The sequence below is a fragment of the Vitis vinifera genome, chromosome 11 (genome assembly GCF_030704535.1).
Source record: "Vitis vinifera cultivar Pinot Noir 40024 chromosome 11, ASM3070453v1".
Lineage (NCBI taxonomy): Eukaryota > Viridiplantae > Streptophyta > Magnoliopsida > Vitales > Vitaceae > Vitis > Vitis vinifera.
The window spans coordinates 5,404,923-5,430,823 of NC_081815.1; the positions used below are offsets into that span (position 1 = coordinate 5,404,923).

The 25,901-nt window shown below is 35.6% G+C and overlaps 1 protein-coding gene across 1 annotated transcript in view; it reads left to right on the forward strand.

The window, feature by feature from the left end:
* LOC104880668 (uncharacterized) overlaps nucleotides 1-21,980 on the forward strand; it is a 66,408-nt gene extending 44,428 nt beyond the window's left edge. The window contains exons 4-5 of the mRNA XM_010658173.3: nucleotides 20,034-20,093; nucleotides 20,226-21,980. Of these exons, the coding sequence (XP_010656475.1) occupies nucleotides 20,034-20,093; nucleotides 20,226-21,707 (1,542 nt within the window). The 3' untranslated portion in view covers nucleotides 21,708-21,980. The remainder of the gene's footprint in view (nucleotides 1-20,033; nucleotides 20,094-20,225) is intronic.
* The last annotated feature ends 3,921 nt before the right edge of the window (nucleotides 21,981-25,901 follow it).

Here is a 25,901-nt window from a genome sequence, read left to right on the forward strand (position 1 = left end):
TTGGGTTGCCCCTCTGTTGAAGTTTAGATTGGTTAACCATGGAGCTAATGGATTGGCCAAGTGGGGAGCCTTCTCAATTGGGCTTGTTATTGGACTTCCCCTCCCATAGGCCTGTTGGACTTTTTTTTTTTCTCGGATTTTTGGGTGGTGGTTTTCTTTATTTTTGTTATTGGGAGCTGCCTTCTTAGGCTACAGTTTACCTTCTTTGTCCTGCCAAAAGGATCTCTCATCTTTCTTTGTGTATGCTTATGATTCAAATGATAAAAAAATTAATGTGCAATAACTTGTCTCTTTTCATTTCAAAAACATGTAGAAATAATCTTTTTTTAATGTCAATGCTAACATGAATTGGACTTGGACTCTAAAGATCTATATCATTCATAACATTGTTCATGCAAAGAACCAATACAGTATGCAAGAATGGACTGATACATGTTAGGGATGTGGTCTCTCATACGCTGGGCACAAAACATTTTTTCATCCAAGCAAACAAATGGATTCTCTCTTCTTGATTATTACCATTACACATGGCATTTTTGTGTTTTTATGTACATATTTTTAGAGTAGACCATTTAATCTTAAAATTGTCCACAATTTTCATGCTCTTGACATGAAAAATTAAAAGAAATAGGTTATAAAGTGTCAGTTGGAACTAGTCTCCTCTACTTCTTAATTTTGGATGGCCATCTATGTTAAAAAAATAAAATAAATAAATAAATAAAGGGATAGCAATGGGGTGGGTTATTTGAAGTAGCCTTGACTCAATCCTATTAGGATGGGTATGGGTGAATTCTCAACAGGGTAGGGGTAGGGTTGGGATGAAATGGTTGAACCTGGCTCTGATCCAAAAAAAAAATGGTTGAACCTGGCTTGGCTTTGGACCTGGATAAGGTTGCACCTTGTCCTGTCCTCTAGATATAATGTAGTTCTCTTATACTATCCTTGTATTGATAAGATTACATAGCTGCTATGTTATAATTCTAAATATGAAACCCTGTTTCATTTTGTCCCTTTTCTATCCTCAATTGCTGCTGCTGTTTTTCTGCAATTTCAACACTGGCTTCCCTTGCACATTGTTGCCATTGTCACATCATTTTCTGAGCTTTCATTTTTACTTATTTATTTATTTATTATTTTTTCTTGCAATTGGTAAACTTACTATGAAATTAGGTTAAATTGAGGTTTGAGTTTTGTTTTGATGTTGGACTTAACTAGGCTTCCTTCATCTTCTGTAGATTAGATAGTTGCTGTTGAAGATTAAGTTTTCCTTTTACATTATTATATAGGTTTCCTTTTTCTTCTGTTGATTAGATAGTTGCTGTTGAACATTGAGTTGTCCTTCTACATTATTATATCTGAAGCATTAAGTTTTTTGTTTTTCCTATTAAGCTTAGGTTAAGAGTTAAAAGATGATTGCTTTAAAAAAAAAAAAAAAAAAATTTCTAAGATTGGGTTGACTGGATTCACATTGTCACATATTAAGGTTGAGGCCTTTTCCCCCCCTTTTGGGATTTTTATTTCAGATTAGATTTGTAAGATTTAGAAGACCGAGTTTTTATTATTTATTTATTTATTTATTTATTTTTATTATTATAAGAAAATGGTAATATTTTTATTTAGTTTGGTTGTTGAGAAATAGAAGAGGGAAACTTTTTTGGATCAGTACTACATATATGTATTATATTTTTTTTTTGTTGTATTTTTTATTTATTTTCATTTTCATTTTCTCAAGAAATAAGTTGGTTTGTCATTTTACTATTTTTTTCATCTATCTGTTATTGTGACTACCCCAACCTTGGGATAGGACTCATGCTCCCACCTTGCCCCAGGTTGGAGCTGGGAATGGGGTGTATGATTTCAGGAGAGATGTCCCTGGTCCCATGTCCTCCCCATTTTTGTCTTTAGTGGGGACAAGTTTTTATAGAAACTTGAACATGCTAAAAGTGGGTCACAAATTCCAATGCTTTATATTTTAAGGAGAATTAGAGCCCTTATGAAAAGGCAAAGCTCAACTTCAATAAAATTTTGGAAATTTGTGGAGAATTTGATGAAATTGAAATGATGATAATTAATACACCATATTCATAGCAATGAGTTCCAAGTAACTATATATATAATTATTTGGAACTCATTGCTATGGATATGGTGTATTAATTATCAGTATACATATATAGCCTTTTGCTGGTTTTGAGGTCAAGTAGGCAGTTAAAGTGGCAACATAATGATTGAAGGTGGCATGGGAGAGAATATTATTGCATAATTAATAAAAAAAATTATTTTAAGTTTTGGAATTACAAGCATGCTCTTTAAACAAGTTGCCAATGCAGTTTTTCTCTTTATATATTTAATATATTATTAGATGGTATTCTATTGTTATTAGCTTAAATTTATAGTTCGCACAATGCATAATAACAGCTTTGGAAGTTGATATATGAAATCCAGGTTTTGAGTGTTTTGAGCTATTTGCATGGTTTTGGGTCTGAGTTTTGGATTCAGGGTATATGTCTAGGTGTCTGATTCTTCACAGCTCAAACTTTAGGATACGAAGACTCGGGTAAAAAGGATCCAAAAAAGGGGTAGGGGTGTGATACGAGATAATAAAAGATAAATCAATTAAAAATAAATTGGAAGTGAGAATATCTTTTTCAAAAGCTCCCATTTTTTCCTTCCAATCCCTCTAAATATTTTTACAAAAATTCATTTTTCAGTGAACTCTTCTTTTCTCTATGTAATTATTAATAAGAAAGTTAAAAGAATAAAATGATATCAATGCAAAAAACATCAAATAACCTCACTCAAAGTAAAATAAGAGTATCCAACAAGGATCCCATACCCATACTCATGTCATGTCATGTCAACACGAGTATAGGGTGAAAATAAAGGATCTGGGTATCATAGGTTTTGAGCTTTGTAACTTGTTTGAAACATGGTTTACAAATAAAAGATTATTATTTTCAAGGCTACTCTTCTTGACTATGAGGCTTTATGATTATGTAAATAGACTCATACCATCTCTAACAAAGTCAAGTTCAATATCTGTGGGGAAGCTCCAAAAATGTGTGCTTTATTCTTTTGGCTGAGGTTTACAAATGCCTTAGTCTTAGTGGACTCCTTTATAAGAAATGTGGCATTGGTTGGAGTCCAAAACCTAAAGAATACCCACTTGAATGCCTCATGCCAAGGTTTTTGCTTCACAACCCCATCACTATCCTAGACCAAGGGATATTGGTGGGTATTCAAGAGTGAGAATGTCATAATTGTCTGTCTTTCTTACAAGGATGATATTTTTTTAATTTCTTGAACTTTGTTGCTTTGAAGATAAGGAAAAATGAAAACTTAAAGAAATTTAAGGATAATCAAGGATGAATCACAGCTATGCAAGGTTTAAACTTAGTTACTGGATAACTTTGAGAAAGTTCAGTGAAAATTCAATTTTAAAAGCATGTTTCCTTATCCATTTTCACTACTCATAGCTTGAAATCAGTACTTGTTTTCTTAATGTAAAAATGAGCTCCTTGAAAATGGATGAATTTGAAATTTCCTGACTCCTGAGTTATGTGTAATCAATGTTAATTTTCAGCCACCCTTCTCCAGTTAGAGTGAAGAACCAAAGAATTTTATCCCAGTGGAGCTCCATTTGAGAATTTAACACTATCTTTAGCCCATTGATATTAGGTTTTGTTTGCATAAGCTGTGTCTCATCATTTACAAATAGAATAGGTAGATCTCAGTTATCAAAATCTATCAATTTGAGTTCAATATGCCTACAAAAATCTTTCTGAACAGTTATCACTGTCAGAGAAAAAAATTGTGAAGGGGGAAAATACAAAACATTTACACATAGAAGGATTAAATTGTAAGTGTGCATCTTCCCTGGTGACAAGAACGGGGGAAATTGAATTTTACTTTTCTTGGTAACTTGAAGAGGAATAATATTTAGGAAGGCATACAAGAAGAAAAACTGGGTATATGCTGTATATTCAAGATATACTTGAGTACAAGATTGGCAAAACAGAAGATAAAAGAGGAAAAAAATTTGAAGACTCCAAAGCCCCTATACCTCATCTCCTGTCCAAATCATCAACAAAATCCAAAAAAATTCCCAACTACGACCTAGAATCCAAAGTCCATCAGTGAAGAGAATGTGATACAACTTGTTTAAGATTTCAGCTTAACTGCTCCATGCCTGAAAGGCTCTTTTGTTTGATCTTTCCACAAGTTCTCAGGTTTCAGTCACCATACTTTTTGTCAATAGATAAAGGCATTGTAATTACATCAAAGAAACACTGAAGCAGGGCAACCCATGTAAACAGAAAGGTACTGATATTACATTAAAAACAATGCTAAACAGGAAAGAGAGAGAACATAAAGAAAAGCTTGTTAATCATTAGCATTAGAGCATGATATCTATTGTGAACACAAATCCTGACAGTTTAAGCATTTAGGAAGGTTGGTAATTCAATATGGTATGGGACTGCTCATGAAGGTGTTGGTGATACATAATGGACCCAAATAAGGGGCAAAGTGCAGCCTCCAGTTGAATTCAGGTTTGTAACTAGGAGCTAGGGTTTCGAGATTCACTAGAACACTTCCTCCCAATAGATCCTCCCTCTGTCCATAATTGCAAAAAATGCAGGATTACTTATTTAGGCTTGGGATTTCGGGCTTCTAACTCTTCAAAAGTCCTCAAATTCTTTTCTTTGCCAAATACACCATGTCAAACAAAAAAGGACGATATGTACTCTTTTGTTGCCCTTCTTGATAGAACATCTGGTTGGCTAAGGAACATCTTTCTCGCTGTGCAAGGAAGCACCCATGATATGTGGAATAAAGAGACAATAATAACGTGTAACTGCTTTTGTTTTCTTGTAGTTTAGTTTTCTTTGGTGGGAGGATTTCTCATCCTTCTCTTGTACTTCTTTTTTTCTCTCAATATATCCCTTTGTCGTTTCCTATCAAAAAAATAAAATAAAAAAAATAACGCGTAACTGCTAGATCACTGGGCAGTGAATCAACAAATGATGCACTAATTCATCATTTTTCTTGCATAAACAATGCTAAGTAGCTATACACCATTGTCTCAACTCAAGAAGGTTAAAATTGTCTCCACAAAGGAATGAAGATACTTTTGGCAGAATAACCAATTTCCAAGTCTGCGCAGTTAGGAAGGTGGATCTTAGATGGGGGCTTTGACCGCATGCCTGTTGAAGAATAAGACAACGACTCATAGGTAGTGGCTTGGTTAAGGGAACCTACTAGAGCCAATGGAGATGGGGTAGGGCTGTAGCTTAGAGGATTAGAGCATGTGGCTATGAACCATGGTGTCGGGGGTTCAAATCCCTCCTCGTTTACAATTGGCCCAAAAGGAAAGGACCTTTCCCTTTGAGGGTAGGAAAATCATGATCAGGACAGTGAACCATGTTAACAAAGTTAAAGAACTCCACTGAGAAACCCCTCAATTTTAAGTCATCCTTTCTTTTCAACTTATCTTCCCTATCCCTAAGGGGAATAAACACTATTAATGACTTGCAAGAATTTTGCCACCATCTCTAATTCCCAATTGCAGAATGGTTTCATGAACCTTAGATTTCATGAGGCTTGGCATTCAAATGACTAGGATAATAAGCTTTCAAGGCATCCCCTATCATAGTCTTGGGATTCAAAACAAAGAATCTCTATTCAAGTCAAAGATCTCAAAGATATCTTCTCTAATCATCCTACAAAAAACTTCACTTTGTGCCCATTACCTAATGAAAAGCAAATGAGCCTGGGAAATTCATTCAAGCCATGCCAATACCCATCCCAAAACCTTTCTCATGAGAACCCCTCACCATGGTAGTGCGTTACAATCTCACAAACTTCCATGCTAGCTGGACATTATCTGCTCTATGGTCTTTAGGGTGGCCCTTCAATGCATTTTGCAAAGAGGAGCATTTAGTGTTAGGAATATCTAGATACTCCATTCGTGTCCTTGGACTTGTTAGGGTGCATGCTATTTTTCCTATGCCTCTAGATCCTAGCAACAAAAGCATTAGAGATATCAAAGTCTTTTAAGGATCTAGGGTTTACTGTCATAGCTGAAATATGAATGTTCCTAGATTAGATCTTATTGGTGAAGAGTTGCTGAAAGACACTGCAGACGGTGTAGATCTTTTAGACACAACGATCTTTTACCATGATAACTCTTCCTTGAATCCAAGCATAGAGATGGTGGAGATCTCATGAGGGTGGTTGCTAAAGTTTTCTCTCTTTCTAAAGTAAACAAGAAACAAGACTAAAGTCTTAGCTCATTGAGGGTGGTGGGGGTGTTTATAAGCTTCCAATGGGCTTAAGTGACTTGAGCGCATCTTAGGCTTATGTGACTTAAACTAACCCACTTGGGTCCTAATTGATTAACCTAATTGGGTTTCAATTAATCAATTAGTGAAGACCAGAGAAACCATTCACAAGGTCGTGTGCAACCTTGTGTATTTATCAAAATGTCCTTATTGCACACGAGTAAATAAAGAACTCAAACATCCCTCTGTGTCATTAAGGAATATGAGTTTGAGCGAGGACCACTAGAACCTATAAGCAAATACAATATTTCTCAGAATCCAATTCTAAAGTTGACTTCACATCTTACTATAGAGAATCAATTGCACTCTAATATTCTATGTATATTAGAGTAAGATTCAAGAATTTAGGTGTGTGACTTACTAAGCATTAGATGTAGGCTCTCCATGAACTGGTGACCGTAATTTAACATAGTGAATGCTATCAACCTTTTAAGATTAGCTTTACAATCCTTGAGTCTTAGATCCTCCTATTGTATGATCAATTGACATATTTTAACTCATAAAGAGCATATGTCAAGTTCCAGTTAAAGTACTACTACAACCATAGATTTCCTGAAAACACATCCTTAAGATCACCCAAGGGGACATATTGTCTTAATCTCTATGAAATATCATGGTGTCTCTATTAAGAATATCTATTATCATTAACCTCCATCAACAATAACCTAATGCATAAGAAATATATGATCGCCTCAAGGTCCTACCTATAGGTCAAAGCCACCGTAAATTTTAGCACAAGTTTGGTATTCTTTTAAGGTTAAGAGACTATACAGTCTAGTAGTAGCTTGGTGAGGCCATGATTACTCGATAGCTAAATGTCATGACACATCATGGGTCTTGTCCAATGTGTAACTATTTTTTTTTTTGATAGGAAACAACACATGTGAACTTCATTCTGATGATCAAAACCAATCATCCCCTCCAATTAGGAGGTAGTACACTACAACCTCAAATGGACTACTTAAGTCTATCAACCTACTATGAACTAATGATATACTTGCAAGGAACTCTTGACGTGGATGTTTCATACAACTTCTAATGCATCTAAATCATGTACAATACAAAGATGTTAGGCCAGAATGTTCATAAAGCGTAATGTATGGAATGGATAGATAGACAAGGAAATTGGAATCTTTACTAAATAAATAATAAATCCATAAAATGTTACATCATGTCATGCTATTAATGGCCCTTAAAACAAATCAGGAACACATCTGACACTTATGTTATCTCTACAATGATCAAAGGCTCTACCCGACAAAGTCTTTATGAAGGGGTTTGCCAAGTTCTTCGTAGAAGCTATTCTCTGTCACTATATCACCCTTCTATACTCTCTCAAGAATCAAATAGTACTTCCTCTCAATGTACTAACCCTTTTGGTGGTTTCCTAGGTTGTGTCACCATCCCACTTTGTCACAAAACAGCGTCATGGGTGGTACAACCAAGAGACGTACCCCAAGTCCCATTAAGAACTTCCTAAGCCATTGACTTTCTTTTTTGTTTCAGAAGTTGCAACGTACTTGGCTTCGATGGTGGAGTCAACAATGCAAGATTACTCCACACTCCTCTAACCAATAGCCGCACTACCTAGGGTAAATACAAAACTAGAGGTAGACCAATGGGAATCCTTATCAAATTGAAAGTTTGAATCTGTGTACCTAATGGGTACCTACTCGTCACTCTAGAATACAAGCATATAATCCGTTATGCTCCTAAGATACTTTAGTATATGCTTCACGACTGTCCAATGTTCTAAGTTTGGATTATACTGATATTTACTTATAATAAGTACATCAAAAAAAATATTTGGTCTAGTACATAACATCACATACATAAGGCTATCCATTGTTGAAGCATAAGGTGCTGCTTGCATGTGCTCTTTCTCCTCATTTGATTTAAAATTCCATTTTCCTCAAAAAAATTGCCCAAAATGTTATTAAAATATTTAGTGCCATTATTGATACGAAACATTTTGATACTCATTAAATTGAGTTTTAATCATGGAATAGAAAACTTTGAAAATATGTTCTGCTTCATTTTTTTCTTTCAATAGATACACCTAACAAACCCGTGTATGATCATCAATAAAGGAGATAAACCATTTTTTATTAGTGAGAGTTTTGACACGAGATGGACCCCAAATGTCACTATGAATCAACGTGAATGGTTTGGAAGCCCGATAAGGTTGAGGTGGTAAAAAAACATGTTTGTGTTTGGCAAATTGACAAATTTCACATTGAAGTGATTCATTAAAATTCTGAAATAAGGACTGAAACAAATGTTTCAAGTACAGGAAATTTTGATGTCCAAGCCTACAATGCAACAACATTATTTGTTGTTTTGGAGATAAAGAGGGATGACCAACAACAGCATGAACTTGACCACTCATAGATAAATCCTTCTCAAAGTAGTAGAGACCATTGACCTCCTTAGCACTGCCAATCTTCTTCCCGAAAATCAAGTCCTGAAAAACACAAACAGATAACGAAAACTGAATCACACAATTCAAATCTTTTGTAATTTTGCTAACAGAAAGAAGATTGTATGAAAGGCTAGGCACATGTAGGACGAATTTAAGAACTATTTTGGGACTGAGTCTAATGGAACCTATTCCAGCAACAATCGAATAAGAGCCATCAGCTACTCTAATTTTGTGATTTCCGGGACTTGGAACATAGGAATAAAACATACTCTCACAACCAATCATATGATCAGAGGCTCCGAAGCCAATAATCCATGGCTCACCCTGGTTTGTCGTACCACCAAAATCTGTCAAAAATGTACCTTTTTGTGCCATAAGAGAAGTGCTAGCAAATTGATTTTTGGTTAGCAGGTTGCAAAGTTGTTCCATCTGCAGCTTTGAAAAACTGGTTTTGTCATTTGTTTTTCTCTGTTCCCTTCATGTCCTTGTGGTCAATTTGGAACCCAGTTTGCAGGTTTTCCATGAAGATCCCAGCACTTGTCCTTGGTATGATACGACTTCTGACAATGGTCACACCAGGCTTGACTTCTCTTTGCAGGAGGTCGGAAATTTCCACGTTTGGTTGAATCTTGCACGACTAGGGCAGAATTTTCAGTGACCGGAGTCAATACCTCACCAAGCACCACTTTCCTTCGATATTCTTCACGACGGACCTCGGAAAATACTTCATCTATGACTAGCAGAGGCCTTATCCCGAAAATGCGCCCTCTCACTTCATCAAGATTTCTGTTGAGACCTGCTAAGAAATCATAAACACGATATTTATCCACCATTTTCTTAAAAAGAACCTCATCCTCAGGATCTTTCCATTCGCATGTGTTAAATAGATCCAATTCATGCCATAATTTTTTTAGTGCATTAAAATACTGTGTGACATCGGAGTCCTCTTGCTTGAGATTTTGTGCCTTATTCCGCAACTCAAACATTTGAGAAGAATACTCAAAATCAGAATAGGCTAATGAGACAATGTCCCAAATCTCCTTCGCAGTAGGATAGAACAGATATGTATCTCCAATGTTATCCTCCATGGAGTGAATCAACCAGGCCATCACCATCGAGTTTTGAGTATCCCATGTTTGGTATGAGGAATCACTCGTTGGTGGTTTAGGAATTAATCCATCCAAATAGCTGATTTTGCCCTTGCCACGAATCACCATTGAAGCCGAATGGGGCCATTGAAGATAGTTTTTTCCGTTTAGTTTTTTGGTTATAATTTGCAGGGATGTGGAGGAATTTTTGATTACCATAGTGGGAATAATTATAGAGGTAGACGGTGAGGTTTGATTAGAAACCTTAGAGTGATCGCCTCTGCTTATTCCAGGCATTTGTTTCTCTCAACTTGTTTTTAGCCTTTAAGCTCTAATACCATAAAAGCTAAGAGAAGAAGAGAAACAATTAAGCATTGCTGTATATTTTCTGAATAAAAATTATAGACACAATACACAATATTCTCAGTCCTATATATAGAGGAAACCGAGGAAAAAAGGAAAATAACAAATCCCTTAAAATTAGGGATGATACAATTCTATTTTCTGCAACTAACTAACAGAATTAATCTAAGATTATACACAACTACTAGCAGAATCAATCTAAGATTATATACAACTAATTTGCCTACTTCTCTTTGGGGTCTTCTTCTTATTGATTTATTTTTGGCTTGATTTTGTCTTTGTGATTATCACTTTGGAGATCTTCTTGCATCACACTTGAAATATAATCATTAGTTCCAAACCTTGTTTTGTTATCATCAAAATCGATATTAACCAAACCTTGGTTTCACAACAATGACCCGATTCATAGGGAATATATGCCCATCTCAGGGTCTCACCCGTAGGTCAAAACCATTGCAAACTTTAGCACAAGCTCAATATTCCCTCAAGGTGAAGAAACCATATAGTATTGTAGCTTGGTGAGGTCATAACTACTTGATAGGTACACATAATGACACACCATAAGTCCTATTCAATGTGTAACCATACACACTAGTGCACTCACCATGGAAACTCTATCCCGATTATCAAGACCAATCATCCATCTAATTAAGAGGTAGTGCACTACCGCCTTAAAAGGATTGCCTAAGTCCATGGACCAATTATGAACTAATCATCTACTTACAAAGAATCCATGACTTAGATATTTGATACAATTCCTAATGCATCTAAGTCATATACAATGCTAAATATGTCAGGTCAAATGCTCATCAAGTGTAATGCATGGAACAAATAGATAGAAAAGGAAATTATAATCTTTATTAAATGAATAATAAATCCATAAAATTTTACATCAGGTCATGATTTTAAGGGTTCTATCTTAACATTAAATTGTATGTCATGTGTCACACCTTGGTTTTTCAAACTTAACAATTGATACTCAAATACAATATAAGTGCTCTAAAAAATATGTGGATACAAAAAATTAAATGTTGAGTTCCTGCTTTATTTTGTGCATAAAGAGAATATGAAAACCTGTTATAAAGAGGTATACATCCTGTATTAAACTTTGTAACTATTAGTTAACAAAACATGATTCGTTTCACAAAAAAAACTTGTACTACGTTAATTTACATATACCAAGACCCCATGGTTCACTACGGGTAGCCCATACTACAAGTGTACATAACAAATATACATTACATCATTTCTCAAAAAAGATTTAGTCTTTAATACAAAGGCAAAGCCTCAAAACATTTTCAATACGAGCAAACAACATCCAATCAACAAAAAGGCAATGCTCAAGCATTATTTCTAGCATAGGTCTTCTGACTTGCATCTAAAAGTGGAAGGGATAGGGTGAGTTCACAATTCAGTAGAAAAGTTTATAACCATCCTAAGCATACCCTTAAAAACCTTGAATTAAACGTATAACAGCATGCATGATAAACATTTTATAACCATTAACAAATATGTAATCATGTCAAACATGTATGCATGTGTTTGTTGGTTTCATCTTTGTTTTTCCTCATCCATCATTTCACAATTGATAAACTGCTAACCCTCCCCCAATCTACACATCAGATATCAATACTCCACAAGATACTCGATAAATATAATAATGACTATTCCGGGACATCACCCAAGGGTAAGTCATACCCCGTGTCTTTAGGGATTAAAACCCAGGGGCAAGACCAACCCCATACACCCACATCGGAGTGTCTTGCTCGAGGGCTTTAGGGACTTTCACCCAAGGACCCATGGTCCCACATAAACAATATGTCAAAGGATAATGCCTGTAGCATCACATAAACACTTCCCACCAATCAATTCTCTGAATATCATCTGTGATCATTCCATATCCTTCTTGTAATGCAACCACACCATGAACCATTTCCACAACACAAAACCATGAATCTTCATACCAATATACGTTCCAATATCGTTGTAACATTTCAATACAATAAACCGAGATGCAATGATATATTAAAGCATTTTATGAAATCATAGAAATGACATGAAATTCCAATAAATGTTTCAAGGAAAGAAATCAGGTACACCATGGAACAACATAAAATTCCCTACCTTACACCGACTTCCCCTTTGTGATTCTTCTATGTAGGTGATCTTTACCTACTACAAGGAACTGAAATGAAACACATAATTTAGGTTTCCTAACCATGAAAATTTATTCAATTTACTGTTGCTAATTTTTAATTCTCATATTCTCTAATCTACATGCCACAGGTTTTCAAATCAAATTTTAATTGAATTAAATAATATTTACAATGCATATTAATATTCCCCAATTAATTACCAAACATTAATTATTTTGATTTTCTTAAAGCCTAACCTATTAACAAATCCCAAGTGTCCAAATAACCTAATTAATCACATGCTTTACTAATTTAATTTTTAATCAAACCAAACTAAACAAAGATGTATGTTGATCTTACCATTAATAAAATACATAAGCTAAAACACTTTAATCCTTAATTAATTGTGATTTTTAACTAAAACTTGTTTATAACTAATTACACTCAACTTTTACACAAATTTTACCTTTAATTTGTTTCAACATACCATTAGGAACCAAAATATACCAAAATTACTAAATTAAACAACTTCCTTACCTCAAATCTTCACTTTCTCTCTCTAGATTATCTCTCTAACCCAGGTTGTTGCAGGTATAATGGTGCAAAACGAGCTGCAAGCCCTTATAAAGGGGCAGGCCACATGACTGCCATCAACTCCAACTTTCCAATTATTGCAAATCAGTCCTCCAAATTAACTAATATTAAACTTACAATTGCCCATTAGTCCTTTAGGTTTTCATAACTCTAATCACTCCCTAAGAACCTAATAAGCACACTTAAGTCATTAACTAATCCCACTTAACCTTAATCAAAGTTTAATTCATAATTAAACAAGATTAGCACTAAACTAGTTTTAACATCTAATTAAGCACGTTTAAAGTTAAGTACTAAGATAATCATTATTGCCTATTTAATTCATTAGTACTAGGTATTACATCATGTGTCAGTAAACAATGATGCAATGAATGATTTCCAATTGTTCCATCCATTTAACACATACAACACCAATTATGAATAAGTTTTCCTCTTCTAATTAGGTAGTCTATGGTTGAAATCTTTAGCCAAAATAGGTACCCGGTCATTAGAAGGAAAACCATCTCTTGCTTTCTCACCACCTTATAAATAGAGAATGTTTATCCTTGGTTAGCCTCCACTGCATTGTGTCTCTCTTACCTTCCATACTCATTCCATAGATCCCAAATCTTAGAAACTTCTGAGAAGAAAATCCAATAATCAACCACTCTAGCCTCCCCATTAGCTAAAAAAAAAAATTTTCATGCCACAAAAATTGATAATAATACTTAGTGCCATTCCCAACCTTGCATTATGATTATTCATGAACTGGAACTTCCCCTTATAATGCTTTTCTAAAGCTCCATCTTATGAGTACTCACACCTCCTTGGAACATTCGAGCTCCCTCCCCTTTCCTATATTTAATAGCCACAATTCCACTACAACGACCCTCTCTCTCTCTCTCTCTCTCTCTCTCACTCAATTACAAATATCCTTAAATCCTTATTCATCGTCCTTCTCTGCCAAAAGATCATGGTAAAACCTTCTGGTTCTAGGGTCTCTCTCTTTCTCTTTTGACTACATATACCCTTAAAGCCTTATTCTTCGTTCTTCTGTGCCGAAAAGTCATGATGAAACCATCTGGTTCTGGGGCCTTTTTATTATCAATCCCTTTTAGATCCTCCACAATCTCCCCCGTACTAAACTTCCTCTCAAGATGCTCTGTTTCCTCCATTCTAATAGGTCTAAACCTCATTGGGTTCAGCCTTGATCTCCAAGACTTTGTATCTGAACATAACTCCTGAAAGTGGTGACCTGATTCTTGGTCTTGTCATACTCCAAAAAGTAGTACCCGATTCTTGGTTTTGTCATAACTAGTCTTTCATTCCCCATTAATCACTGATCTTCTATTGCCATAGGATGAAAAAACTGTGCTATGCTATCCTTCATCCACAAGGCTCTAAATTTCTTACACAGTTATCCTTTTCAACTCTGCTAGTCTACAATCGACCACCTTCTTATTTCATTCCCCCACCTCCTCCATTGAGAAACCCCTGTCTCTCTCCTTGCCATCCTCCTTATGTCCTGTGCTCTTGCTTTCTGAACTGCAATATTTCCAAGTCCTCCTCCTTATTCTATATTTTTTCTTTTTCTTTTCCAGGTCTTCCTTGAGTGCTTTTATTTTACTAATCAATGCTCAGGGTTAACTTTGCCACACACGCCAATTCCACCAGTTTTTGACAATTACTCCAAACTCCTGTTCTTGGAAACCCTCCCATATTTGAAATCTGAAGAGATGGTTAACTCTTCTCAAACCACCACATCAAATAAAATCAGGGGATAATCTGACACAAGTTTAGAAAGAATGCAGTGCTAAACATAATGCACCTCCTGACCATTGATTGCCTCTCCTGACTACTCTGAGGGAAATCCTGCCCATCCATAGGCAAATCAATGTGGCCATACACAAGATCCAAAAACCAGTTCATATCGGAGATGTTCTATTACAATTAATTAAGTTTCTCAGATGGAAATCAAACCATGGAAAGTTACACCAGTGCACCATGATTTTCTCATGGGCCTTTAATAGCCTGAGTTCCTTCCATTAGCCTCTCCACTCTCTAAATGATCCCTAAAACTTAAAGGACACCTGTTAGAATCATCCTCTACATCCGAAAGTACGATACTGAGAATGCTCTAACATCTGCTTTTTTCCTGTGATAGATATTTTTTTTTAAATGACTAAGAGGACCATGCCAAATCTTCTATACCTTCTAGAACAACTAAAAGGCATCTCTTTCATTTATCAGCTAATATAGGAAGGATGGGATATATCCCTTGGTTGTTTCTTCTCATCTTTGTGTGGTACAACCTCCTGCCCTCCTCAGGTTGCAGGCTGGAGGTTCCTCCCTTTTTCATGACTACTGTAACCACTCCATGAATGATTACATGTCAGATCCAACCTAACCCACCTGGAGAAACTTCTTCCTCTTTCCATGATTCTTGAACCGCCTCAACCACCTCTGAGATCCTTGTGAGCTCAAAGATTTTGGAGTCTTTCTGCCTAAGCCATACCTTCAAAGTAGCTACATTTTTCTTTCTGTTCGTCCTTATGATATAGGTGTTGAAGCTCAAGGCCTAATGCTGTATGACTACAAAAATATAACCAGCATCTTGTAACAGATCTTAGGGCATATTTATTTAGTAAGAGGGACTTTCCTTCAAAACCAGCTCTTCAATATTCAGTCAGTGGTGGCTTGGGTCATTGCATAAGTGCCTTCTCAATTAAGGAGTATAACAAATGTTTGTGACTTTTACTCTAATATGACAGTAAAGCTACAAAATTTTAAGGTGATGGAATAATGGACATAGGTGAGCTGCCCAGCTGTTGGGACATGGTACAGAATTTAATTTAGATGATGAACAAATGTATCTAAACTAATGCAATCTTAGTCTTACAGAAATGCTATCAATAATATAGCCTCAAACCCTTTCATCAAAATAGGTATATATAGCCTCAAACCCTGTGATTTGACTGGTGCTTTCTGGTGGAAATCATCTTCCATCTTTAGAGGAATTCGAATAGACCTTGGGGTGAAGGAACTAGGAAAAGTCCTTAGGTTTCTTGTAAAATGATCTGTGTTAACAAAGAAAAACACTCACATGAAAGTTGTCAGGAAGTTATAGTTGGTTTAAGGGAAGGTCTAATTAGTCTCAAGGAGGGCTATTCCTATTGACTTCATTAACATGTCCATATATGTTCATCTTGGCAAGGGATTCTTGTGAGTGAAAAGATCTAATCATTCCCATCAAATAAGGAAGAATCTAATCAACCAAAAGGGATCATTTAATCATTTTATGAACAAATATTAATCTGCAAATAAGTCTAATTATAAGAAACAATGTTCAGTTTTGGAATTGTTTGACAGCATGCCAGAATTATCTTAATTTAGAAAGAGTTCCATTTCTGCCATTGCAGTATCTGAAAATCTCACTCGATCTAAATGGCATACATTTATTTAGTCTGATATATAAGAAAATCTATTTTGGAAGGCAGGATGCAAGACAAAATTATTATTATGATCCCTTAAATTTTAAGCCTACACCATTTTGGGGGGAAAAAAGAAGGAAGAAAGAGGTTTTTCATGTATGAAACCAAAAATAAATAAATAAATAAAATAATAATAAATAAATAAAACCACAGCAATTGATTGAGCACAAAAACAGCACTGGATTGAAAAACACTCCAAGGACTCATTGATTGATTGGTCTTGTGATATATCCATCCTGTTTGAATTACAGTCTTCCATGTCCGAAGATTTTAATTCACCTAATTTTCATTCATAGTGGGAGCTTTTAATTATCATATATCCCAAGTCAATAAGAGAGCTTCCCTACTACCACAGTTTGGTCATCATCTGCGAGAACAGCATGGGTTCCATGATAAATAGAAATTTGCATGTGCTAAAAAAGGCCCATGTGGAAGTTTTTGAATTCTGAAAGTAACCAAAATGACATGTATAATGGCATACAATTTTTGTCACCAATTCCACCCTAAAAGGAAAGAATAAATATGTTACTGAAGCATACAAGTCAATTCTATGCTAACTTTTACAGGACTCAAGGATCTAAAGTTAGTAAAAAAACGAATTAAAAAAAGTTGTTTAGAAAAAGACAAATTAAGATATTCAACAAACCATGTCTCCTAAATTTGGGAACATAATTTTTTACTATAGCCGAGTTAGGCATCTAATATTTTCTGATGATGTATTTTTCAGGCATCTAACGTTTTCTGATATTGTGCTTTTCCCATCAAACTTTCTTCAAATTTAATTAATAGAAATATGAAAAAGATAAAAATATCCTCCTTTAATTGAGGATAAGGTGACGTCAGGTTTGAAGTTTATTTCATTTTCTTTCTTTTTGTTCTCCAATTTTTATCTTCTTCCCTAGACACTTTCCACCCAAACCTTAATCCTCATTGAAAGTTCAACTTCATTTGTCTCAATTTCTAAAACCTGGTTAAACTATCACCCCTCATTTTTAATTACAAACAACCATGATCAAGCTGTGTGTTTAAAGAAAATGGAATGCAAAACAAATAGAATGGGAAAGGGAAAGGAGAGAAAGGGCTGGGCTTTTAACGATTTGAGGGTTAGGGATTTGGAGATTGGGAAAGAAAAAAAAAACAAAATTATGGACTCATGTCTACATGATGAAGAATAACCCATGACTGCTTGTGCCCATTTAAACAGGAAAAAGAAAGAAAGAAAGAAAGAAAGAAGATAGAGGAGATTAATGATTAAAAAGTGAAAATATTTAAAGAAAATAAAAAGAAAGAATATGAAACTCAACCCACAAGGCTCTATGGTTGTGACAAACTTGGATTTCTTCATATAATTGTACAATGAAATTCAAAAGGACAAAAAAAAAAAAAAAAACCTATAGTTGTGCAAAAAAAAAAAAAAAGAAATAAAGATTGAAATTTAAGGATTAGGGTTTGTTGAAGATGAAGAGGAGTTCATTAAATGTTAGTTATGATTGGAACTGATTAAGATGAATTTAAGAATATATTTCAAGTTAATGTTGGGGTTTGGGTATAAAGGTGGGAATGAGAATGTTTGGGATTAGAGTATTTGGTATAGGTAATGTTAGTATTTTTCATAAAAATTTTAGATGATATTGTCAATTTATATCAGCAAAACTAAAAACATATTGACAATCAGGAGGGTTGTGTTACTTGATCAAAACCTCAAAGGAGATCATATTGTCAATGTAATTTCCCCTACTAAGAATTTAGTAATGACAGTTGTGAAGCTAAATTATCAAAATAAATGAAGTCACAGAAACTCCATGCAAAAATGCAATATTGTTGGGATGCAGGTTATACTTAGAAGGTTGAAGTGGATTTTGAAGATGTTGGCACATGTAGATGGGAGTGATGTTGTACTCTTTGGAGAGGTTGAAGTTTATTCTGAACACCTTAGTTGTATACTTATGCCTGCTTGTGTATACTTAAGAGAGACTGGTGTTTATAAAGGGCTCTCACTTGCCAGATTTACCCAAACTAGAGGCTTGTGTCTCCAAACTTCTTATAAGTCAAATTAGTTTAATCAGAATAAGCAAGTTCTTGGGTTTATGTTGGTGAGAGCGGGAAGCTATTATAGAGAATTTTGAGAATTAAGAGTTGCAAAGAGACAATTGGTGTGAACATGATAGACTGTGTGAGAGGGTTGGGAATGACAGATAAAGAAGAAAGCAACGCAAGACATTAAGCATTCACTAATGTTTAGTTTTCTGGCTTGATAGAATGAAAAGATGTGTAGAGGATAATATGAGAAGTTATTGAGATGATTTGGTCACATGTAGCTAAGGCACAGATTTATTAGAAGGTAACATGATTCAAGTTGAAGCTAGTACAAGGACGAAAGGAAGTGAAAAAGGAATATGGGTTGTGGCCATGAAAAACCTGACATGATTTCCAAGGGTTTAACAGAGGATATAAACAGCCAAAAAAGTATTCAAGAAGCTGACCCAAGTGGTTGGGATTAGGCTTTGTTGAAATGAGCTGGGTGCAACGGGTGAGCAAAAATTAGCTCAAAACAATAAAAGTAAGGAAATGTTTTTTTTTTTTTCTTTTTCTTTCTCTTTTTCTCTCTTTCTTTTCCTTTTTGGGGTTAACATTTAGTTTTGTTGCTGGATAGAATAAAAAATGTAGGCATAGAGGACAATATGAGGGGAAGTTACTAAGATGATTTGGTCATGTGCAGCCGAGGCACAAAGGTATCAAATGGTGACATGATTCAAGTTGAAGTTAGTCTAATGAATAGGAAGGCAAAAAGAAATATGGCCTGTGTTCATGAGAAATACAACATGATGGCCAATGGTTCAACAGAGGATATGGCTAAAAAAAGGGGATTTATGTAGCTGACCCAAGTGGTTGGGACTAGACTTAGTTGAAATGGGTTCAATTTATGTAGAATTGTTTGTCACTCTCCTTGCCTGACTTTGAGCAAATCTCACTCTATCCTGTCCTGTAGATAGCTCTAGATCGAGTTTAGATGGGGGAACTTATGTTTGTTCTTTTGGCAGACCTGACATACATGTAGATTGTCTACCTCCTTTAGTTAGCACTAACCCAACTCTATATGTCACTGTTGCATCTTTTGTTAAAGCTACAATGGGATTGAGAGGAGAAAAATGATTATTTGTGTTGAAAGATTCCCTTCTATGATATAATTTCTTAGAAAAAGAGATGTTTATGCAAACATGCTGATCTTTAGAACTCAAACTACATATCTGATCCTGTTTTAATAAAATGTGGGTATTAGATAATTCAGAAGGCAACTGAATAAAGGCTAGCAAGTTTGTTAAAGATACTTTCCTATATAACTAATTTCATAAATCAAACTATGTTTTTATGCTAAGTGATAAATTAGGTTAATTGAACTAGTGAATGGTGAACTGAACTCCCAATGTCTCTAATGTTATTCAAAAACAGGTGAAATGCTGAATCATGCATAGCTGGCTTCATCTTAGAATATTACTGTCTTAGATACAACCAATTCAACAGTATAATGGAAACTTGACTATTTTCCAAGATATAATGCTTGCATCCTTTAAACTTATTTTTCAAGTGAAATTTCTTAAAAATTTTAATACCTTTATTATCAGGTTGTCTCACTTCACTGGAAAGAAGGATCTTCTGCTAGTGGACTTGCAGGCATGAAACAGGTGACTGAGTTAAGACTAATGAGAACAAAAAACAAGTTTTACAGCATTTAACCTGGTTATGAAGAAATCGCATGACCAATTTTTGTTTTGCCAATGAACTGATTTTGTTGTTTCTTTTCATTTCCATGACAGGTTGCAAAAGGATATAAAGAAAGGGAGAGGGTTGGGTTTGCACATCTCTCACCGGGTACTGATATTTACGTCTGTCCTCGCAGTGATGCCATAATCACAATACTTGCAAAATATGGTTTCTTCAAGGGCATGGCAGCTGTTGAAGACAATCAAGACTCATTGATTGGTTGTGTTGTCTGGCGGAGAAACCAAATACCTTTGAATTCTGTTGTAAAAAATTCTGAGGGAAAGAAATGCTCCTTGTCAGAGAGGCCTCTGAATTCTCCTGATTCTTCTACCCAACCTTCTGAATGTTCTTCACAAGTTGCAGAAAAAAAATTGTCCCTTCCACAACCAGCTAAAGATCCACCTGCATTAGTAACAGGCAGAACCAGTCTTCAGAGTTCAGGAGACAATGATACCAAGGGCAAGATTACCAAATCTACTGAAGTTCAACTTGAAGTGGGGAATTCTCAAACTGGGGCTGATTCATTGCCAAAACCTTTAGTTCCAAGCAAATCCTCATCCACTTCAGGGGTACTTCAAACATCCTCACATCCCGATTCTGCCTCTCACCAGGACCCCATGGAACAGCTCTTGGATGTTGAAGACACTCTTGTGCACAGCTCAGAACCAGAGAAACTGAAAAAGAGTTTAGAACTTCAGAAGCCTGTCCAGCCTCTTCCACCTGGTGCAATGAAGCAACCTTTGCCTACTGATGATGATGATCTTCCTGAATTTGACTTTAGAACTGCATGTGGGGCTTCTCAAACTCCAACAGGCAAGTCTTTTGATGCTATGGCACTTGAAAGGAGGCTTCCGCCTGAAGGATTTAGGAAAATGGATGTGTCAGTTCCACTAGTCATACCAAATTTGCAATCAATGCCAATTCTCAACCAGAAGAGCTCTGAAAATCTTAGTTTTCCAAGGCTTCAAACTGATGCAGATCAGGGCATGCCTCTACCAAAGAATGTCTGTCATCGTGACTTCCAAATCCCAGTCCAGCCCATTTTGGGAGAGAGGTACAGTGTCCAAGGCAGAGCTACATTGTCACCTGCTAATGCTACTACAATTACTTCATCAAAGAATCGTTTTGACGATGATGATGATGATGATGATATGCCAGAATGGTACCCCCCTAATCTACAGGTTCACAAGCAGCCAGTCGCCGAAACAACTCAGCCATCAACTACTGCTTTCCCCTCTATGGTACCAAACTCCAGATTTGAAAATTTACCCCCATCTCTGCCGAGGCCTACACTCTTCTCTCCAATCACTGCTAGTAGTCACCTGCCATTTCCTTCCCTATCTCATCCTCGTGCATTTCATGGCCCCATAGCTACAACTCTGAATCCAGCACAGCTAGGACCTGTTAATGGATACATACAGAGAGGTCCAAATCCTATGAGGGGATTCAATTCTAGCCCAGTTTTAAGACCTCCGACCAACCCACATGTCAAACTTCCTATCCATCCTACCAATAAGAGGGGTTGGAAGCCATGAACGGATGGAGAGCAGGGAGCTAGTTGGTTGAGACCTCAAACCAGTTTGTGAACTTGGGGGTTAAGAATCTTCCTTGGGATGGAGACAGAAGTTTGAAGAAATGTAATTTTAAAAAAGAAATCCAATCTGTAAATAAGTAGCGTTTGGAGGACCTTGTGTAAGGAAGTCAGTTTTGAATTAGTGTGGTCAGTTTGTTTCTACTTTTAGTCTTCATGTTTTTAGTATACAACACTACAAAGGTGAATCAAATTCTCATCATCCTTGTTCACCTTACAGGAGCTAGTAAGCATTTTAAGTTCATATATTTTATATTCAGTTCATATATTTTATAGTCGGTTTAAAAGTAAATTAGTCAAGTAACCATAAAACATTGAGTTTGCTATAAAATTAAGTATAGATAGGCACAATATAAAACCTTTTAATAAATATAAATTACAAATAATTATAATTTTGTACAATAGGGTTCATGCCCCTTTTGCCAATAAAGTCACAATGTCAACCATGTATCTCTACAAGGATGTGGAGCTATTGTGATGGAGTTACCTAGTAACTAATTGTGAGTGCTTTTAGATAAAAATTTATATCATATGAATTAAGGGCTTTTGTTGTATCAGAAAGGTTTGTTCGTTTGCCACTTATTTATTGCACTTTTTCATTGATCTATCAAATATAATAGAAGAGTATAAATAACCATAATGCAAAAATATAATCCAAGTCAAAAGTAAATTACCTAAGTTGGATAATCCTAAAGGAATAGAGTTGTATAAATTTTCTATAAATTACTTGAGAAATTTAAAGGAATTCTTCATACTTAAGTTCTGATAAATTTTATAGTCTAAGTATATATATATATATATATATATATTTAACCTTATATCAAAATTAGGCATTAATAAATTCATCTCGAAGAATATCCAATTTTCATTACTTAGATTGGTTTAACATTGTTTTCCTAAATGATTATTCAAATTTCTTTTCTAAAGAATTTAGGCTAATGTTTTTTGGCATTTCAACCATCCAAAGTATTTATTTAACACGTTATTAAGATTAATTCTTCTATACTTCAAATGTGCAATCTCCATAAACGAAAACCTATTATTCTCAAAACCACACCAAAAATGTTTTTGTAACTTACATGGCTTTAAAAAATAAACAATTTGTATATATTGAATATTTTATTAAATGATATTATTTATTAGTATTTTTTTAAATATTAATCCAACTTAAAGTAAAAAAAATGTGTGTTCTTAGAGCAAAGTTTAATTAAGGGTTAATAATCATTTATTCTCAACCAAACTTATGAAGAACTTTCTTGAGTATATTTTGAAGAACAAAAGAAAATTCTTTGAACTCGTCTTGATCTTCGGCCTTGAAGATAGATGAGTTATATATTTGTATCGTGTTTGATATTTTCTCATAGGCTTATAGAAGAATGTTTTAACTTGAGACCTAATTTCAATCCTATGGTGGTAAACATGTGTCCTTGAAACATAGATTAATCGAGAGTTAACGATAATTTGGTCTTAAGTAAACTCATAAAGAAATTTCTTGAATGAGTTGAAGAACATAAGAGAATTCTATCATTATTTTCTTTGGCCTTGAAAGTAAATGAATGTCACTTTTTTTTATCGTGCTCGATATTCTTTCACAAGCTTATTGAAGAATATTTGAAATTTGGTCTTGATTTTTGAAGCTTTGTTTTTTATTGTGAGTTACATTATTTTTTTTATAATGTCTTATTTTGAAGGAGACACATTTGGAGAAGTTTGAGAATTTAATTTAGAATCTTGGTGTAGACCTCTATTTAGGCACGGGTCACCTTTTCTCTATTCTTGCAGATCACATTTTAGCCAGGCGTCACTACCCCAGCGGGCCACGTGTCACATCCTTAGTGACCGTGAGGAATCAACCTCGCTTTTTGAAGCTGCAGTAAGACTTCGACACGCAGAGAATACTTTTAGCTGGCAGCTACAAGAAAAGGGGGCTGCAGAAGGAATGTGTCAGGAAAAAAAGGTGGCTACAGCAGAGATCGTGGGGAGGACAAAGGAAAGGGAGAACAGATATGAAAAAGAGGAAGATATTTGTTTTTTCTAAGGAAGATATTTGTTTTTCTGGAAAAAGATATTTTTTTGGAAAAAAAAAAAAAGATATTTTTCTGAGATTTGGAGAAAAGGGGAAGGAAGGAGCCTTTTCCAAGGACGGTGGAAAAAAAGAGGTTTTTTTTTTAGAAAGAAAAAGGAAGAGGAGAGTTTTTTTCCAGGGTTAGAGAGGGAAACTCATTGAGAGAGCTGAGATTTAACTTCTTTTTGCTTGAGGAACCAGATATGTACACAGTTTACTCCTCGTCTCTCATTATTCATTGATTTTCCATAGCTTAATGCTGTTTTGGGTGGATGTTGAAGGCCACTAACCTGTTTGTTGATATGCATGCCTGCATGTGTGTAGTTTTGTTCATCTTTTAATTTGATATGCTCCTGTTGTGGTTATGAAATGCTTGAGAATTAGGAGGGTGGCATCAAATATGGTTTACCCACCTACTCAGAAGATTCATGGATGATTCATGAAGTGGATTTTCTGAGATTTTCCTTTATTCATTCATCTTTTTTTTTTTTTTTTCGCGCTCTGTTTCTTTTACTTCCCCTATTTCTAGATATTCGTCCATGGTATGCATCCATTTTCTCCTCTCTGTCCGAAAAAGATCCTAAAAAATCGGGAGTAGTTGTCGTAGCGGCAAGGTTCACCTCATCAGCATCCCCATACCCCTCGTCAACCTATCCACCTCTCTCTCTGGGTTGTCATACCCATTAAAACAACTCACCCAAGTCCCTGTATTCATACAGGTTATACCTGTCTTGCAGGCTACCCATAACAGTGTTCTACCTCATCCGGGTGTCTCACACCCGGAACCCTTTCTGCGCCGCCATGTCAATCCAGGTGTCTCACACCCGGATCCCTTTCTGTGCCGGCCATGTCAATCCGGGTGTCTCACACCCGGATCCCTTTTAGCGCCGCCATTTTCCATCCAGGTGTCATACCCGGAATCCTTCTGCGCCGTCATTTTCCATTCGGGTGTCACACCCGGAATCCTTCTGCGCCGCCATTTCCATCCGGGTGTCTCACACCCGGAATCTCTCTCCGCCACCATTTCTACCCGGATGTCTCACATCTGGAAATTCTGTCCGCCCGACGTTCCGCCTTTCTCGGATATCTCACATCCGGAATCCCATTTTGTAAATTCTTTTAAATCCTGGTGTCCAAATAGTCCTAATTGCCTCATACTTCATCCTTAGAGCTTCTTTAAGTTCCAAAATCACATTTTTAATAAAGCTTTGCTGCCACTTTCATTTTTGGCAAGCAATTTTCATACTTCCTCTGTTTTTTAAAACATTTTGAAATAAGCAAGAAATCAAGTTCCGTAATTCCAAACAATGGAGTCATCGGAATTGATTCCGGCAAGATAAAATAGGCTCTGGTGGGGGCCCTACATATGTGAATTCATGACCAATTGACTGATTGACTTGGTTACCATACATGATTTATTTATCCTGCTCCCTAACATACATGCGATTACTCCTTAACTGTGCACTAACCTTACTTCCTAATAGCGCTTTATTGGATCGCTGCCCAAGTACGCATCCACATCCATTTTAGTAATTTTCTGTGCATGTTTTGATCCTCATATGTGCATGATATTTCCAAGTATTCATTGATCTCCTAATTAATTGTCATGATCGCTTCATTTTATTAGTAGAGACCTATTTTAGGGACTGAGAGGGGTGCTACGGTCTGTACCGTACCTTCCCGATAAGTAACCTGACCCTCGAACCAGATCCGGTTTTTCACAGACCGACCTTTTCCAAAACAAGGAGTCACACTTAGGGTTTTTCTTTCTTATTTTGTTTGCCCTTTAAAAATAAAACAAAAATAAGTGGCGACTCCAAGTCATTCTCTTAATAAATAAAAATCCACGATTTTTTCAAATTTAAAATCGAGAGCTCACCATCGAGTAGGGAACGCATTTGAGCCGAAATGCGGGGTCCACACTTGGCTTCTTTAGTTTAAGGGATTTGTTTATTTGGTTTAAGAAATTAATTTTCTTAATTTAAAAAAATTATCAATAATGATTTGTTTTCTTTAGCATAAGTTTGAATTTTCTTTTAATCTTACAGCTTAAACTCTCATAAGCTAAGAGGA